At 41.6% G+C, this 19,120-nt stretch overlaps 1 protein-coding gene across 1 annotated transcript in view; it reads left to right on the top strand.

Annotated features, from left to right (window-relative positions):
• MNAT1 (MNAT1 component of CDK activating kinase) overlaps positions 1-19,120 on the top strand; it is a 181,173-nt gene that overhangs the window by 62,087 nt on the left and 99,966 nt on the right. Inside the window, exons 4-6 of the mRNA XM_074957194.1 lie at positions 4,283-4,386; positions 7,774-7,914; positions 13,092-13,217. Coding sequence (XP_074813295.1) covers positions 4,283-4,386; positions 7,774-7,914; positions 13,092-13,217 — 371 coding nt within the window. The remainder of the gene's footprint in view (positions 1-4,282; positions 4,387-7,773; positions 7,915-13,091; positions 13,218-19,120) is intronic.

Here is a 19,120-nt window from a genome sequence, read left to right as displayed (position 1 = left end):
GGACAAACACAAGCTAATGGAACCAGATGGGTTCCTGCCTACTGTTAGATTAAAAAAATGGAAATATAATATCAGCTACACTTGTGTCCTGTTGAATTACTGAGCACTTCCGTGTGTAGAGGGCAGCAGTGACCATGAGATGGTCGAGTTCAGGATCCTGACAGAAGGAAGAAAGAAAGGAGAGCAGCGGAATATGGACCCTGGACTTCAGAAAAGCAGACTTTGACTCCCTCAGGGAACTGATGGACAGGATCCCATGGGAGGCTAATATGAGGGGGAAAGTAGTCCAGGAGAGCTGGCTGTATTTTAAAAAAGCCGTATTGAGGGCATAGGAACAAACCATCCCGATGTGCAGAAAGAAGAGCAAATATGGCAGGTAACCAGCTTGGCTTAACAGAGAAATCTTCGGTGAGCTTAAACTCACAAAGGGAGCTTACAAGATGTGGAAACTTGGACAGATGACTAGGGAGGAATATAAAAATATTGCTTGAGCATGCAGGGGTGTAATCAGGGAGGCCAAAGCACAATTGGAGTTGCAGCTAGCAAGGGATGTGAAGGGTAACAAGAAAGATTTCAAGGGCAACAAGAAGGTCAAGGAAAGTGTGGGACCCTTACTGAATGGGGGAGGCAACCTAGTGACAGATGATGTAGAAACAGCTGAAGTACTCAGTTCTTTTTTTTTGCCTCTGTCTTCACAGACTGGGTCAGCTCCCAGACTGCTGCACTGAACAGCACAGTATGGGGAGGAGGTGAGCAGCCCTCAGTGGTGAAAGAACAGGTTAAGGACTATTTAGAAAAGCTGGACAAGCACAAGTCCATGGGGCCGGATGCGCTGCATCCGAGAGTGCTAAAGGAGTTGGTGGATGTGATTGCAGAACCATTGGCCGTTATCTTTGAAAGCTCATGGCGATCGGGGGAGGTCCCAGGTGACTGGAAAAAGGCTAATGTAGTGCCCATCTTTAAAAAAGGGGAGGAGGAGGATCTAGGGAACTACAGGCCAGTCAACCTCACCTCAGTCCCTAGAAAAATCATGGAGCAGGTCCTCAAGCAATCAATTCTGAAGCACTTACAGGAGCGGAAAGTGATCAGGAACAGTCAGCATGGATTCACCAAGGGCAAGTCATACCTGACTAATCTAATTGCCTTCTATGACGAGATAACTGGCTCTGTGGATGAGGGGAAAGCAGTGGACGTGTTGTTCCTTGACTTTAGCAAAGCTTTTGATACAGACTCCTACAGTATTCTTGCCAGCAAGGTATAGAAATATAGATTGGATGAATGGACTATAAGGTGACTAGAAAGCTGGCTAGATCATCGGGCTCAACAGGTAGTGTTCAATGGCTCCATGTCTAGTTGGCAGCTGGTATCAAGTGGAGTGTCCCAGGTGTTGGTCCTGGGGCTGATTTTGTTCAACATCTTCATTACTGATCTGGATGATGGGATGGATTGCACCCTCAGCAAGTTCGCACATGACACTAAGTTGGGGGAGAGGTAGATAAGCTGGAGGATAGGCATAGGGTCCAGAGTGACCTAGACAAATTGGAGGATTGGGTCAAAAGAAATCTGATGAGGTTCAACAAGGACAGTGCAGAGTCCTGCACTTAGGACGGAAGAATCCCATGCACTGCTACAGGCTGAGGACCAACTGGCTAAGTGGCAATCTTGCAGAAAAGGAGCTGGGGTTTACAGTGGATGAGAAGCTGGATATGAATCAACAGTGTGCCCTTGTTGCCAAGAAGGCTAACGGCATTTTGGGCTACATGAGTAGGAGCATTGCCAGCAGATCGAGGGAGGTGATCATTCCCCTCTATTCGGCACTGGTGAGGCCACATCTGGAGTATTGCGTCCAGTTTTGGGCCCCCCACTACAGAAAGGATGTGGACAAATTGGAGAGAGTCCAATGGAGGGCAACAAAAATGATTAGGGGGCTGGGGCACATGACTTATGAGGAGAGGCTGAGGGAATTGGGCTTATTTAGTCTGCAGAAGAGAAGAGTGAGGGGGATCTGATAGCAGCCTTCAACTACCTGAAGGTTCGAAAGAGGATGGCAGAAGACAGAGCAAGGAGCAATGGTCTCAAGTTGCAATGGGGGAGATATAGCTTAGATATTAGGAAACACTATTTCACTAGGAGGAGGGTGAAGCACTGGAATGGGTTACCTAGGGAGGTGGTGGAATCTCCATCCTTAGAGGTTTTTAAGGCCTGGCTTGACAAAGCCCTGGCTAGGATGATTTAATTGGGGTTGGCCCTGCTCTGAGCAGGGGGTTGGACTAGATGACCTCCTGAGATCTCTTTCAACCCTAATCTTCTATGATTCACATGTGTATATAATGACAGGTTTCAGAGTAGCAGCCGTGTTAGTCTGTATCCGCAAAAAGAAAAGGAGTACTTGTGGCACCTTAGAGACTAACAAATTTATTTGAGCATAAGCTTTCGTGAGCTACAGCTCGCTTCATCGGATGCATGTAGCTCACGAAAGCTTATGCTCAAATAAATTTGTTAGTCTCTAAGGTGCCACAAGTACTCCTTTTCTTTATGTGTATGTAAGGCACTTATGCGGCACCACCACTGGGGTATCTGAGCATCTCACCATCTTGAATACGTTTTTTCCTCCCAACAGCACCACAGGGTAGGGCAGTGCTATCCCCATTTTACAGATGTGGGGGGGAACTGAGGCACAGAGACAAAATGACTTGTCCAAGGTCATACAAGAAGTCTGTGACAGAACAGGTATTGAACCCTGAACTCCTGACTCCCAGGCTAGCACTTTAGCCACGGGAACATCTTCCTCTCCTTATGATTCAGATTGCAAGCTTTTTGTGGCTGGGACTGTGTCCTTTTTAGTTTGTGAGGGGTTTATCAGTGACAGTGCGAGCTTCCCTGCTCTTTCATGTCAATGTACCTCAGCCGTGTTCTGGAGGGGCCACATAGAGTGTGATTGGACTGTACAGTCTCCATGTTGATTCGTGCTGAGTGGGTTGCTATCTATGCTAGTTTTAGGGGTATGGTGATCTCTCTGGTGTCCACTCTGAACTGGACTGAGGCCACCAAATGATCTTCATGTGATAATGACTTTGAGTTAGAATTGACTTGACCCCAGTTTGAACCAGTGACCTAGTGGTGAAAGGCTCTGTATCTAATTACTAATCCCCTGCACACCTAGTTCTTTCAATCTGCCTGCTACAGAAGCTGCTCTATTCCTGGAGGCATCTTTAGTTCAGATATACATGATTGGGAATGTTCAGCGAAACAAAGGGCCTGGCTGCATATCCTTCATCTTGTTGCATAACTTAAATGAGAAAAATCCTCCTAATATTTGTTGTGTACAAAGAAGGCTTAGCACAACACATAGCACTGAGTAATAGGTTAACTTGTTTTTCTTTTTATGGATCTCTGCATAAATGTGGAGATTTTCAGCAAGGGCAAATGACCCATAGGAAATGGAAGGGCCTCATTTGTAACGAGGGGTGTGTGTGTGTATTCTACTTAGTCTAGTTCAGTGGTCCCCAAACTTTTGAAGGTCTTGCTCCCCATTCCTCCTGTCTGCAATACCCTGCTCTTCTCTTCCTCCTGGCCCCCAGGAGCCAGGGCCAGGAATAGGGCCATGGCTTGGGGGCGGAGGGATGGATGTGGATAAGGGGAAGGGGCTAAGCGTGGGTCAGGGGGCAGGGATGGAGCCATGGCCAGAGGCAGAGGGCGGGAGCAGGAGCAGAGCCACAGTCAGACTGTGGTGGGGTTCGGCAACCGGGCCCCCGGCCAGGTGCAGAGCTGTGCCAAGGCTGGGGATGGGGTTATGCACCGTTCCGGGAGCCAGGGATAGGGGTGGGAGTTGGGTGGCGCTTTGTCCCTAGGTGGGTGGGGGGTGGTGCCCCACAATTTGGGGACCTCTGGTCTAGGTTCTTCTTGGCCTTTATAACAAGTAATTTATGGCTAATTTTTGTGCTTCTTGGCTATTGATGCTGTTCAAGGGATTACTCTACCAGTATCCCATGAAGGAAGCAAAACATCAGGTTCTACTTTCAGTTATGCAGGAAGACATTTGCAAGAACTCCATTTAAGTAAATTAAGTTGCTATGGAGTTGACAGTGATGTAACAAAGATCAGGATCTGGCCTTTGTGTGTCCAAGTGATTTTTTTGCCGTATTCAATTAGGTATATGCTGCTAATGTGGTAGGGACAAGGAGCATTAAATAAGGATAATACTTATTGGCTATAGTTGTTTGTGTGCGCGTACCAGATTAATACTATGATTTCATGCATCTTTTTTTAAATATCAATACAGTGTTTAACTTGACGAACAATGTGGATTTGGAGAACACCAAAAAGAAAATGGATAATTACCAGAAGGATAACAAAGAAGTCATTCAGAAAAACAAGATAAAACTGGTTAGTTTGCTGTTTTTAAAAAAATTTCTTATTCAATAGTTGAGGAATTAAGTATTTTAAAGCGGAATAGTTGTAAAATGCTGTCTTAGAGGAGAAAAGAAAAAAGAAGAAACTCCGACACCCACACTGACACACTCCATAGTAAGAAAAATGTGATGTGCAAGTATTCTCCTCTATTAAAGATTTGCTTGCTTCAGGAGATCATGCTGACAACTGAATTTTGTGTGCTCATTGTTTTGACGAGGGTTTAGAGAGAGAGAGGGACTGACATAGCTAGGTAGTAAATGCAGGCTCTTCAAACATATGTATGCTGGCAGTGTATTTGGACAATATCCAGGAGAGACTGTGTTCGTTCCTACTCCAGGACAATAATTTCTTTCTCATCCAAAGGAAGAAAAAAAAATCCAGACACAGACATTATGAAGCTCCCAAGAGAGAGTTGGAGAATGGGAAAACAAAGGCCTGGCTTATGCAAAATCTAAAACGAGCGATAGTGAAACAAACTTTCATACTTTAACAAGACAAAAGCCTTTTTAAATGCTAATGATGATACTGCTTCTTAGAGGGCTATAAAACACGTGGTCTGTATGGGGGCCATACGTAGTTTCCTGTAGGTTTTTCATTAAAATATGATTCAGACAGAGTTCTGCTCTCCTTTAAAAGTAGCCTGGCAAGGATTTTTTTTATTTATAATGTTTTAAGTGTTTCTTCCAGCATTAAAAATATACATCATTTCAAGAAGAAAATATTTCAATTCAGGCAAATATAGTAACAGAAATGACACAATAAGGCCTGATCCTGCATTCCTTTTGCACTCAACACTCACATTAGTAAAATAAATGTGTTAGTCTCTAAGGTGCCACAAGTCCTCCTTTTCTTTTTGCGAATACAGACTAACACGGCTGTTACTCTGAAAGCTGGGGTTATGTTTTTCTATGTACATTACTTTGCATTTATTTACATTGAATTTCACCTGCCACTTTCTTGCCCAGTCACTCAGTTTTATGAGTTTTATGAGTTCCCTTTTAAGTCTTTTCTTTCAGCTTTGGACTTAACTGTCTTGAGTAATTTTGTATCATTTGCAAACTTTGCCACCTCACTGTTATGAATATGTTGAACAGCACTGCTCCCAGTACAGATCCTTAGGGGACCCCGCTATTTACCTGTCTCCTCTGATATTGGACAGTTGGACGGGATATCAGACTACATGGACCTCTTGTCTGATCTGATATGGGAGTTGCTATGTTCCTACAAGTTATACATGACCTGAATGATCTTTGATTTCAGAAAAGGAAATATAGTGCATCATCTTTGCCCTCATTGCTTTATACACATACATAGATATATGGAGGAGCTCTCTATTTGTTAAAACAACGAGGAGTCCTTGTGGCACCTTAGAGACTAACAAATTTATTTGGACATAAGCTTTCATGGGTTAAAACCCACTTCAACTCTCTATTTGTTGGTACTACTCCAGTCCAACACCTTCCTTCACAAACAAGGGAAACTCTTTGGTTCTCTGAAGGAAATCGTTCAAATTTATTATTTTCAGACTCCAAACTCCTAATGACAGGTTTCAGAGTAGCAGCCGTGTTAGTCTGTATCCGCAAAAAGAAAAGGAGGACTTGTGGCACCTTAGAGACTAACCAATTTATTTGCGCATGAGCTTTCGTGAGCTACAGCTCACTTCATCGGATGCATACTTGCATATGCAAGTATGCATCCGATGAAGTGAGCTGTAGCTCACGAAAGCTCATGCTCAAATAAATTGGTTAGTCTCTAAGGTGCCACAAGTCCTCCTTTTCTTTTTATAACCCCAGCTATACATACAAAGCAAAGGGGTCTAATTTAGCTATTACAACTCAAGAAAGAGATGTTGGAGTCATTGTGGATAGTTGTCTGACAACAGCTGCTCAATGTGCAGCAGCAGCCAAACATCCAAGAATGTTAGGAGCCATTAGGAAAGGGATAGCTAAGAAGACAGAAGGCATGGGTGCTAGGGGTGCTACCACACCCCCTGGCTTGAAGTGGATTCCATTATATACAGGGTTTATAGTTTGGTTCAATGGCTCTCAGCACCCCCACTATAAAAATTGTTTCAGCACCCCTGTCAGAAGGCATTGTAATGGCACTGTATAAATCCATGTATACCCACACGTTGAATACTGCATGCAGTTCTGGTTGCCCCATCTCAAAAAAGATGTATTAGAATTGAAAAAAGTACAGAGAAGAGCAGCAAAAATGATTAGAGGTATGGAAAAGCTTCCATATGGGGAGAGATTAAAAAGACTGGGACAGTTCATTTTAGAAAAGAGACAAATGAGAGAAGTATGATAGAGATCTATAAAATCATGAATGGTGTGGAAAAAGTGAATAAGGAAGTTTTTATTTCCCCCTTCACATAACGCATGAACCAGGAGTCACTCAATGAAATTAATAGGCAGCAGTTTTAAAACAAATGAAAGGAAGAACTTCACACAATGCACAGTCAACCTGTGGAACTCATTGCCAGGGGATGTTGTGAAACTCAAAAACATGATGGGGTTCAGAAAAGAATTAGATAAGTTCATGGAGGATAGGTCCATGAATGGCTATTAGCCAAGGTGGTCAGAGATGTAACTCCATGATCTAGGTGTCCCCAAACCTCTCACTGCTAGAAGGTGGGACTGGACGACAGGATGGATCATTTGATAAATTGCCCTGTTCTATGCACTCCCTCTGAATCATCTGGCACTGGCCACTGTTGGAAGACAGGATAGTGGGCTAGATGGACCATTGGTCTGACTCAGTATGGCCTTATGTTCTAGGAAGATTCATGAAACAACATAGGGAATTACGATGGCATAACCTGCCCAAGGGGGAGGGTCATTCTTCCTAAGCCCCATCAGTTTGTGATTGGCTTATTTCCTGAAGCATACATGTTTATATCCCTGTCTGATGTAACTGTAGTCATTTTCATTATGGATATGACTCCTAATAAGCTCTTGGCCTCAATTATCTCGTGTCAATACATTCTACGGGTTAATTATCAATTGTATTTTTTTTAAATAAGTGGTCAGTTTAAATTTGTTGCCCTTCAGTTCAGTTTAGTTGAATCTCCCCTTGCTCTTGTATTGTCAGAGAGGGTGAATAGGAGCACCAAATTCACTTTCCCTATGCTATACCCTCCTTTTTTTGTTTCCTTTTTTAAACTAGAGAGTCGCAGGCTTTTCAAAGGAAGTTTTTGCCTTTACCCATGTCTCTAATCATTTTCATTGCCTGTCTCTAGATCCCTGCCCAAGACATTAGGATAACACCCTTTACTTGGGGGAAGGGCACCGTGGCAGCACTTTATCTGCCAAATGTAGAATTTTTTCCAATAATAAATTTATCATATTCCTGTTTTAGACTCGGGAGCAAGAGGAGCTGGAGGAAGCTTTAGAAGTGGAACGACAGGAAAATGAGCAAAGGCGACTGTTCATACAGAAAGAGGAACAAATGCAACAGATTATAAAAAGGAAGAATAAACAGGCTCTTCTGGATGAACTGGTGGGTATCAAAACAGAACTACAGATTTTGAGCTTTAAATTCAGTTCTTGGGGCTTCAGACATGGACTTGTACTACTTATGCTGTTGATACAAAATATCAGTTTTGTACATTTAATATTTATTTTTTAATTTCTTTCATCCTACAAACATCTGAGAACAGATCTGGTAAGACACTAGCAGGAATGATGCAGGGAGTAATCATGCAAAATGCAGGAGATTGGACTGAGTAAGGTGGTGTGGGTTTTTTGTTTTGTGTTTTTTTTTTTGTGATTTTTTTTTTTGGTGCTTGTAGCTGTAATCCATCCCTTTTTTTTTTTTTTTTTTTTAAAAGTCTGTGTTTTGTATTGTACTTCACTGTGACCATTCAAGGTGCTGGTATTTCAGAAAGGCTATCCCAGTGAGTCTACCCAGCCCATCCATTAAATTAGCAACTGACTGTTCCCCTATCCCTACGTCTGTAAGAAATTACTGTACAGATCAGGATATCTGCTTTGTGCACTGAAAATATTAGCAAACAATAGGAGGCGTATTGACAACTGTGGTGAGAAAAGAGGTCTATTTTAAGTTAGGTAAAGTATGTTCTTGGAAATCTATAGTGGTCAGCTATTTTTAAAAACTTTTGGAAAGTGACCTATTTTCTGGGATTGCTTCTAGATTTCCTCTTAATCCATCATTCTTTGTGCACCCAAAAATTCAGTAGTGATTTAGGATCACAGGGCAGCCTATGCACTGCATGTGTGGTCTAATGTGGATTTGCAACTCAACGTACTGTTACACTCATGCACGGTACGAGAGAGTCTTAAAACTGTGTGTGCGCTGCACATGCACATTTATAAATAAAAATATGGGCAGAGAAAAACCAGAAAAGCATGGAAATCTATATAAAAATATTGTTATGCTGGTAGGGTGTTTTAAGAATGTGGTGTCAACCTTAATTCTGAATTTCTTTGCTTTGCTTTCATTTGGTTCTCACATTAAAGTTACATTTAACCCAGTTCTCTTGCATTTTATTTCTGGTTGTTTTTGAAGATGTAACTTACTTTCTTCCCTTCCTGAGAATGCAGAATTCTTCTTTGACCCAAAGGGGAGATCCACTAAAATGCAGAGATATTGGTGTTATGTGATTTAGGAGTTTGTTTTACGGTTTTAGGGACTGTGCTGAGGAACTGCCTTGCCCCGGGGCCAAGGTTCGTGGCAGCCTTTTATTGGATTCTTTGAAAGGAGCTGGTGTTTCATTTTCCTTAGACATCAGCATAGATGTGCAGAAAGGCCCCTTGTTTTACTCCAGTGGATGTATCCCAACAGAAAGGGAAATCCCCCAACAATCTGAGATTTTATATCCAGCAGAGTCTTATAACTTTTAAGGTAGTAATGCTCATGATCTGCTTAGTTAGGCATAGTCTGACTAGCAGGCCAATTAATAACTCCACTGTACACTTAGTATATTTCCTTAATGGCTTGGAAAAAGGTTTTGAACTGGTTTCTGACTTTAAAATGTGTGTTCAATCCTGCTTTAAAATACACTTTTAATTTAGTAGGGGCCAACATTGTTTTCTTACACAGCAGTTGGTTATACTGGAAATACAGTTCGCCAGATGGCTTGCGAAAAGAGCAGTTATAAATAATCTTTATAACATGACCAAATAGGTAATTTAACTCTGATTGCACATGCGTTGCTATTACAACATATCTAAATATTTTTAAAACAACAGGTAATATTAAGGCAGAGAAGGAAAGTAAGAAAACTTTAGAATGTCTCTCTAGTTTTGAAAGTGGACTGCGAAATTTGGCTCAAAACTTAGTTTTGTAAAATTATGCTTTTATAAAACCAGCAGAATTAAGTTTCTTCAATAACTCCTAAAATTTCTATGAGAACACTTATTTTGAAACATCCCCCCTGCAGTACCCGAAGCCTAAACATTGCTGTGTCGCAAATCTGAAAGTGAAGCTAACTGTAAAATAAATGTCATTTTTTTCATTGAGAGAAATGAAAAAGATAAACACAATATAAACAAGTGAAAATTGTCAAAATGGATTTAAAAATTGAGTATTAGAACTATAGGTAAAGATATGCATTTTAGTAACATATGGAGTGAAATCCTGGCTCCACTGATCAATCACAAAACTCACATTAACTCCAAAGAGGCCAGGATTTCACTCATGAATTTTAAATTTCTCCTTAATGCACCCTCTGTTTAGGAATTGTTTCACAGAGAATAGTTGAGTGTATACTCCTTTCATTGCTTTCTCCAAAGTGCTTTAACATTGATTTAACAATAAGAAGAAACTTATGGCAAATATTTATATGAGATGCACACAAGAGATCTCAGCTCTAATATCCTGCTCTCCAGTCATATATTGAGTTCATAGTCATTGAGAGAGCAGTGCACACAAATAGCAGAATTAAGAGGTCTCATGCAGCAACAAGAGAAAATTTTGCCCTTAATGTTCAAATTTTAAAGCAAGTTTGAAGACTAGTTCACAGCTTCTTACACTTTATGTGGATTACAGTAGCAGAGGCTTCAGCCATTGAGCTAGATGCTATATTAATATAATAGACTGTTTTTCTCCAAAGAGCTTACAATTTAAGTAGACCAGACAGGCACAAGGTAGGAGGGGAAACAGAGGCATAGACAGGTAATGTGACTTGTCCAAGGTCACTCCGCAGGGCTGTTGCCAAGCCAGGAATAGAACCCAGGTCTCCTGAATCACAGTCCATTGTCCTAGCCGCAACACCGTGCTATCTCCCAATATAGGATTAGACGGATTTCATGCTGGCAGTGTTTCAAATGACGTCTCCATGGCTGCCACTTTTCACTAAAATGCCAGTTGTAATTTAAATCTTTATTCTCTTCATGGGTCACGCTGAGCAATGCTTCTTCCTGTCCAGACTTTCAGATCCTGGGCCTGAGCAAAATGTGTAAACTTGTCTTTACGTACAATATTGAACACGTGGTGTGATTGTATACTGATAGTGCTAGAGATGTCATTAATTCCCTTGTGCATGAAGGTTGAGATTCTCTGCCCTGCTCCCAGCACCTTTTATGCTGGGGGGGGGTGCGCCAGAGGCTTAGTGGCACAGGGAGTGCGTGTCCGGGCAAGGATGAAGCACGTTGTGCTGTGGGAATTCTGGGCAGTGATGCTGCCTGAAGGCAGGTAGGGACAGGCTTCTGTGACTTAGCCCCTCATGGTTCTCTTAATTACGCTGTGGGGGATGTATTTCCTGCTCCCAGAATCAGGAAGATGCCGAGGTAGCTTAAAGCCATCTTAGTCCCCCCACACCCTTTCCCTCCAAGCTGTGAGTTCTGATCCTGTAGACACTTATGCACATGATTGACAATCCTGGGGCAAATGCTTGCATTGATTTCAATGTGTTTTTCACATATGGAAAGTTACCTATATACATTAAATGTTTGCAGGATCTGGTCTATGATATCGATCTCTTTACTGCTCTGTAGTGATAGTTAACTAAAATGGCTGTGTGCTTATTACCGAGGACAAACAGTGAATCAAAAGCAGTTTGCAATGCTGATTTCCCAGAACTGTGTATCTCTATGCTAATGTAGAAACTGCTGAGAAGTTAGCTTAGAAATTGGCTGCCTTTTGTTGTCGCATGAAACACAACAAACGTGATAAGTGGGTGGAGGATAAAAAGCCTAAGGAGCCCCCCCTCCCCCCAGCCATATAGTGCACATTAAATCTGAAATTAAAAAAATATCGCATTCAGTAGGGTCTTCTCAACAATTTGCTGCAGAATAGCAGCACTTGTAGTGCGCACTTGGACTATGAGTGTATTGGATGATATGCAGGTGCTCAGAGATTCAGGCGCTAACACAGCAAATGGGTGGTCCAAATTCTCTTTTCAGTTGCATGTAAACTGGAAGGGGAGAAGTCCCTATGCAGAAGAGAGTAAGGGTACTGAACCTGTACCCCAGCATTTTCAGGACTGTGCTGTTCCTCACTGTCATTTGTATTATCCCTCACCCCAGATCAGGTCCCACTGTGAGATACAATCTCTGCCCTGAAACTCAGTCTATTTTAAGACAAGTCAGTGAGTGAGCATAACAAGCAATAGGAAAGATGAAGAGGGAACATTAATCTTACAGTAGTAAGTATGGGCACTGCTTGATGGTTCTATATCACTTCAGGAGACTTTCAAAGGCTCCTAGGCACCTAACTCCCATTGAAAGTCATTTTTCTATCTTAAACTTTTAAAAATAAAATATTTATAGTCACAATCTGGCTTTGAGGATTCAATTGCTTTATAAGTTAGTAGCAAATTTGGTTCACAAAGCAGTAGTTCCTTGGTTCCCCAGAACAGAAATGGATCTGCTGTCTTGAGCGCATTGTGCATAAAGTGCTGCAGCAAGGGAGTCTGCGAATAAACAGCTCTGATCTCCCCCTGCCCCACTTCCACAGTAAAGAGAAGTTAGAGTATTTCAGGGCTCACAGAGATAATCGGACTAGTTTTAATAGAGAAATATTTAGCCAATAATTTGTCTACCTCTATTTGGAATGTGGTATGTGTATATATGTTTAAAAATCTTTTTGTTGTAACCTAAATGTAAGATTTTAAGTAGTTAAGCAAGTTAACTATTTATTTTATTACTTTTATATTTAAAAAAAAAAATTGGCTGGCTTCCCTAAAAATAAGTTGGTAAAGGAAAAAATAAATATGCTGTTGGTTGCACTTACAATGGTGCCATTGTGCAAGGCAGAGCAAGGATCATTTCCAAACGGCCTCAGGTGAAATCTAATGGGAAACAATTTCAAACTGGTCTGAATTCATTTGTAGAAAGAATGTGTCTTAGATAAACATCTGATCCAAGTTATACTACTTTGTACTACCCCTTCTGTGATTAAGTTCTAATTTTTTTATTTTAATAAATATGGTTGCATTGGCCGGTTGCAATAAGGACTCTGTTATATTGTCTTTAATGTGGATTCTATAAAAATGGTTGTTTGCAGATTACACTGATTTATGAGGCTGCTGCAGCTTTTTCTTATTACTGAACGTGATTGTTTGCTGTAAACTGTTTCTCATATAGAGAATATTTAGCGTAATCTCTTTCTGCTGGTGATGGCCTTTTCAGACACAATTTGTAGTCGTGAAGAATAAGCAGCATTAATTTTTTTTCTTTTGAATATTTCAATCTGTGTTTTCAACATGTTTACAGGAAAGTTCCCATCTGCCGGCCTCCCTGCTCTTAGCTCAACATAAAGACAGATCTACGCAGCTAGAAATGCAGCTGGAAAAACCCAGACCAGTCAAACCAGTCACATTTTCCACTGGCATCAAAATGGTAAGACTTCTTTGTTTCCTTTTTATTTCACTGTTTCAAAAAGCACAGCTTTTCCCAGTCTGAGATCATCATTTATATCTTTTTAAATTTGACTTGCATTAGCACACGGACCAATGATAAGTATAGTTCCTAATTATTGGTGTAATTTAAAGAGAGCAATTCAAGAATATCAGCATTCTAGTAGTTGGAATGTAAGAAATTTTGTGCATTTTGCCCTTGCAATTTTTGTGATGTAGTCGATCCATTGAAAGTTGCTTTTTTTGCCCCATCGCTTGATGTAACTGTTCTGAAAGCTAAAATTCTAGAGGCTTCAGAAAAGGACTGGTGCTCCTTTTGCTTCTTTTGTGCACTAGAAGATTGTGTGTCAGAGAGAATCTGGAAATCTGTGTCACATCAATAAGAACACATTCTCAAACAGTGAGAACAGCAGAGACGAGTATTTTTCTAACGGCAAATATGTTAGTAGTTCTGTGGTAATAAGGATCTGTCAGCTTTCCTGTTTTTATAACTGCATTCTTTCTGTCACAACATAATATAAATGTTATTTTCTTTTCCGAAATAAACATTTCTTCTGTTCGTTTTTTTTCCCTCCAAAATATATATGTTCAGGATTTGATAAAAGCAAATTGCAAGTTACTAATCTTTTTTTATCCTTTCTACTCAATAATGGATCTATTTTCCAACGTCTCCTGAAAAGACTGTAAAAATTCCTTCTAAAATCATCTTCTCATCACTGACTGAATAATCCACAAAACCATAACCCGAAATTGATACTCAAAAAATCCCTAGAACAGACAAAATAAAAAAAAAAACTCCCAGCACCCAACCCTGCATCTCTGTGACATCAGTCTGTTTTGTCCTGGGTGTCTGGACTATTCTCTGTCTGAATTATAACATGAGCCCCTTGAGAACAGCATTTGCATCTTACTCTGTCTTTACAGCACCAAGCACAGTGTCAGCTTTTGACAAATAGTAAGTAGGTACTTGCAGCTATAAGATTTTTTATATAAAATTTTTTTTTTGCATTCCTATAGCATGGAATGTTTTCTTCTGTTGATTTTATTTGTGTCTACAAGGATTAGGAATTGTTAGTATGGGCTATAAACTAGTGTATTTGATTGTGTAGAGAGAATTAACAGAAAAACTCTTATTTTGTTTAGAAACAACTGGATGGCTGCACTAATTATTCCTTTTTTCCTGCAAAATGTTCCTATGTATTTTTAATCCTTGGACTTGGGAACCATTGGAGTGTGTCATGAGGACGTCTTAACAATTGTTAGTTTTGTATTTGGAAAGAAGCAGAATGATGTGCTTGTATCACATGAGGATGAAGTAGTACTTTCCAGGTCATTTCTAAACAGAGAGCTATTAAACACTATCTACTAGGGACACACATTTTAAAATAGACAGGCCCAGGTAACTTGTGCCTAAGGGTGCTAAAAGAGTTGGCTGAGGTAATCTCTGGTCTGCTACTGATAATTTTTATGAACTATTGGAATACCAGGGAAATTCCAAAATACTGGAAGAGTGTTAATGTGCCAATATTCAAAAAAGGTAAGAGGTAACTATAGGCTGGTTATCCCTACATCAATCTTGGCCAAAATAATGGAAAAGATGATTGATAAAGGAATCAGTTCATAAAGACTTAAAGGAAATGAATACAATTTCAGTCAGCATGGTTTTCTGGAAAATAGATCTTGTCAAACAAATATAATTCTCATTCTTTGAGGAGATTATGCACTTAATTCATAAAGGCAGCTGCATAGATCTAATATATTTAGACTTTTTTTTAAGGCATTTGACTTAATACCGTAAAACATTTGGATTAAAAAAAAATAGCATTATACAAATATCAATAAATTGCACGTTAAATAGGCTAAGAACTAGCTAACTGACCTCAAAAAGTCATCAGTAGGGAATCATCTTTGAATAGGGTGTTCCTATGGGGTTCTGCAGGGATTGATTTTAAAAAAAAAAAAAAAAGTTGATCAGGCTTAGTACCAATGATCTGGAAGTAAATATCAAATCACCCTTGATTTAAAATTTGGATCACTGGTAAGTTGGGCCCATTCAAACAAAATGTGTTTTTTAATACAGCCAAATGCAAAGTTGCACATTTGGGAATAAGGAATGCAAGTCCTACCTACTGAATGGGGGACAGTATCCTGGAAAGCAGCGACTCTGAAAAGAATTTAGGTATCATACCGGACAAGCAAGCAATTCAAACTCCCAATGCAATGCTGCAGCCAAAAAGGCTAATGCAATCCTTGGGTGTATAAACAGGGCAGTAGAGCATCAGAGGGGTTGGGAGGTGCATGACTTCTGTATATGACATTGGTTAGACGTATGCTGGAATACTCTGTCCAGTTCTGGTGTCCACATTTTTAAAAGAACATTGAAAGATTAGAGAATGTGCAGAGAAGAGCCGCAAAAATGATTTGAGGGCTGGAGAAAATGCCTTACAGTGAGAGGCTTAAAGAACTCAATCTGTTTAGTTTACCAAAAAGAAGATTTGAGGGCTGTCATGATTACAGTAAGTACTTCAGGGGAAGAAAATGCAGAGAATAGCAGAACAAGAACCAATGGCAGGAAGCTGAAGTCGGACAAATTCAAATTAGAAATCAAGCACAAATTTTCACAGTGAGGGTTATTAACCATTGGAACAAACTTCCAAGGGAAGTGGTGGATTCTCCATGTCTTTGTGCCTTCAGTTCAAGACTGGATGCCCTTCTGGAAGACATGCTTTAGTCAAACATAAGTTATTATGCCCAACACACAAGTAAGTAGTTGAAATTTACAGGTCTGTGTTATGAAGTCAGGCTATATGATGTAATGGCTCCTTCATCCTTCTGACCTTCAGCTCTATCAGTTGTTTATATACCAGGGGTGGGCACACTCTTTGGCCACATTGGGGTTCCAAAGCTGTATGGAGGGCTGGGTAGGGAAGGCTGTGCCTCCCCAAACAGCCTGGCCCCTGCTTCCCACCCCCTGACTGCCCCCCTCAGAACTCCTGACCCATCCAACCCCACTTGCTCCTTGTCCCCTGACTGCCCGACCCCTATCCACATTCCCGTCCCCTGACAGGCCCCCCAGGACTCCCACACCTATCCAAGCCCCCTTGTTCCCCGTCCCCTGACTGCTCTCCCCCGCAGAACCTCCGCCCTATCCAACCGCTCCCTGTCCCCTGACTGCCCCCAGGATCCCCTGCCCATTATCCAACCCCGCCCCTGCGCTTCCCGCCCTCTTACCATGCCGCTCAGAGCAGCATGTCTGGCAGCCGTGTTGCCAGGCTAGAGCCAGCCACGCCGCTGTGCTGCCAGAGCGCTGGCAGCACGGCGAACTGAGGCTGCGGGGGAGGGGGGACAACAGGGGAGGAGCCGGGGGCTAGCCTCCCTGGCCAGGACCTCAAGGACCAGGCAGGACTGTCCCGCAGGCCATAGTTTGCCCACCTCTGGTATATTCTGTGACTAGACCTTGAAAGTGGGTGGTATTTACCAAGTGGGTGGTAGGTGTGGTGAAAAGTACAGTGAACTCTCACTTTTTGGGTCCAAGCCTATGATGCACTGAACTCCTCCTAGGACAGGGTTTCTCAGGCTTTTTCTTTCTGAACCCCCCCCTTCCTCCCCTCCAACATGCTATAGAAACTCCAAGGCTCACCTGTGCTGCCACAGCTGTATTTCTGCATATTCAGTAGATTAAAAGCCAGGGCTACCGTTAGGGCGTAGCAAGCAGGGCTATTGCCTGGGGCCCCATGACACAGGGAGCCTCGTGAAGCTAAGTTGCTCAGGCTTTGGCTTCAGTGGTGGGGCTTGGGCTTCCACTCTCTGCCCTGGGCCCCAGCAAGTCTAATGCTGGCCCTGCTCTCTGGTTTATTTTGGCAGACCCCCTGAAACTTGCTTGCGGTCCTCCAGGGGGCCCCAGACTCCTGGTTGAGAACCACTGTCCTAGGAGATGCAGGGCTCCCTCAAATCCTGTGGTGCTCAGCCCCTCACAAGTTTGTGGGATTGTGCTGTATGTGGTAATTCTCAGGTAGGATATTCTTCTATAGTCTTCAGAGGGGTAGCTGTTTTAGTACTATTCAAAAGCCAGTAGGAGAGCACCTCGATCTCTCTGGGCACTCAATAACAGACTTAAAAGTGGCCATTCTTCAACAAAAAAAAAAAACTTTCAAAAACAGACTTCAAGGAGAAACTGCAGAGCTGGAATTAATTTGCAAACTTGACACCATCAAGTTAGGTCTGAATAAAGACTGGGAGTGGCTGGGTCACTACAAAAAGTAATTTTCCCCCTGACGATGCTCACACTTCTTGTCAGCTGGTGGGAATGGGCCACATCCACCGTGATTGAATTGGCCTCGTTAGCATTAAGCCCCAACTTGGTAAGACAACTCCCATCTTTTCATGTGCTGTATATTTGTACCTCTCTACTGTATTTTTCACTATTTTTCACCATGCATCTGATGAAATGGGTTATAGCCCATGAAAGCTTATGCCCAAATAAATGTTAGTCTGTAAGGTGCCACAAGGACTCCTCGTTGTTTTTTCTATAGTCTCAGCCTTTAAGGGCAAGTGCTCAACACTGGCGTAGCACTGCTCCCATTGAAGTCCAATGACTTCCATTGAATGCAATGGGCGTTTCACTATGGACTTTCATGGGAGCAGAGCTAGACCAGTGCTGAGTGCTTTTGAAAATCCCACCTTAACTACTGTTGCAATAGGATGTGTAGATCTAGAACCAAAGTAGTATTGCTATTATGGGTGCAGTGCTTCAAGTCCACCAGTGGAGAGTTCTAGCAGCGTGCATGTAAGGAAGCACTGTACACCCTTCCCATTTGGTTTCTTTTTTTTTCCCCTTACCTGCTGCTTGAACCTAGGACTGTTCTTCTCTGGTGGTCACTTTTTATTTTACAGAGGCCAGATAGTGTATTGAATGCCTTATACCTAGCTGATTCTGAGCCTGTGTCTACGCAGCTACATTCTTAACAATATTGGCTGTGGTGCTCTACTTTTATTTATTTATTTTTATTTTTTGGCTTGAAATATGATGATTTTTCCTTGAATGGTCTAAATCAGAGGTGTTCTTGAGCCTGACTTATGTGGTTTTGCTCTTGAGTTCCAAGGAATATGCCCATTTTAGTCTCCTGAAAGACAGTCAACTAGGCTGGCTGTTTTTAGGTGTCCTATGTGTATTCTTTATATTAGAGGTTGAGTTTCCATTCCTTTGGAGGAGTGGTGGTTTTCTTCCTTTAATAAACTAAATGAGAACATCCTTCATTAGTCAGAAAAGGTAGACTTCTTCCCCTTCAGTTGGCTCCTTTTGTTAACAGCACGCAGGTTAGATAGGAATAGGACCCCCTTTTCTCTTCCGCCACCCTGAGAGAGAGCTGTTAAAGCTTGATCTATGCTATTTCCTTACAGCTTTGTGTAGCATTTTGCCTAGCTTTTTTTTTTTTATTACAGTAAGTTCTGCGGACAACGGGGTCTTCAAGATGCCTGCTTACGAAAAAGACCCATAGTGAGTTGATGTTTTATGTAAGTGAGTGGGATAGGGAGCTGTAGACCTTTTTATCTTGGCATTTCCCTTCTTATTTGTGATCTACAGCTTCCTGCATAATTTGAATATTTTAAACATTATTTTCCTTAGTGGAGTATGTCTATTAAGCCAAGTCTGCAAACCAGCTTAATGCTGTTACAGAAAGTGTGGCAATCTTAATTGCACTTCCAGTAACAGTCTTGAAAATGGTGGTGCCAGGTCTGTGCTAGTAGCTAAATAGTTTTCAGTTAGAGGAAGGGGGCAATGGCTGTCACTAATGCGCCATTATCCTAGGAATCGTCTTGGAATAAATCAAGCCACTGTTTGGAGAATGTCATTTCTGGTTGGGAGATTCGTCTACATGGGAGTTG

This window comes from Natator depressus, chromosome 6, assembly GCF_965152275.1.
Source record: "Natator depressus isolate rNatDep1 chromosome 6, rNatDep2.hap1, whole genome shotgun sequence".
Taxonomy (NCBI): domain Eukaryota; kingdom Metazoa; phylum Chordata; order Testudines; family Cheloniidae; genus Natator; species Natator depressus.
This window is presented reverse-complemented; position numbering and strand designations above follow the sequence as displayed.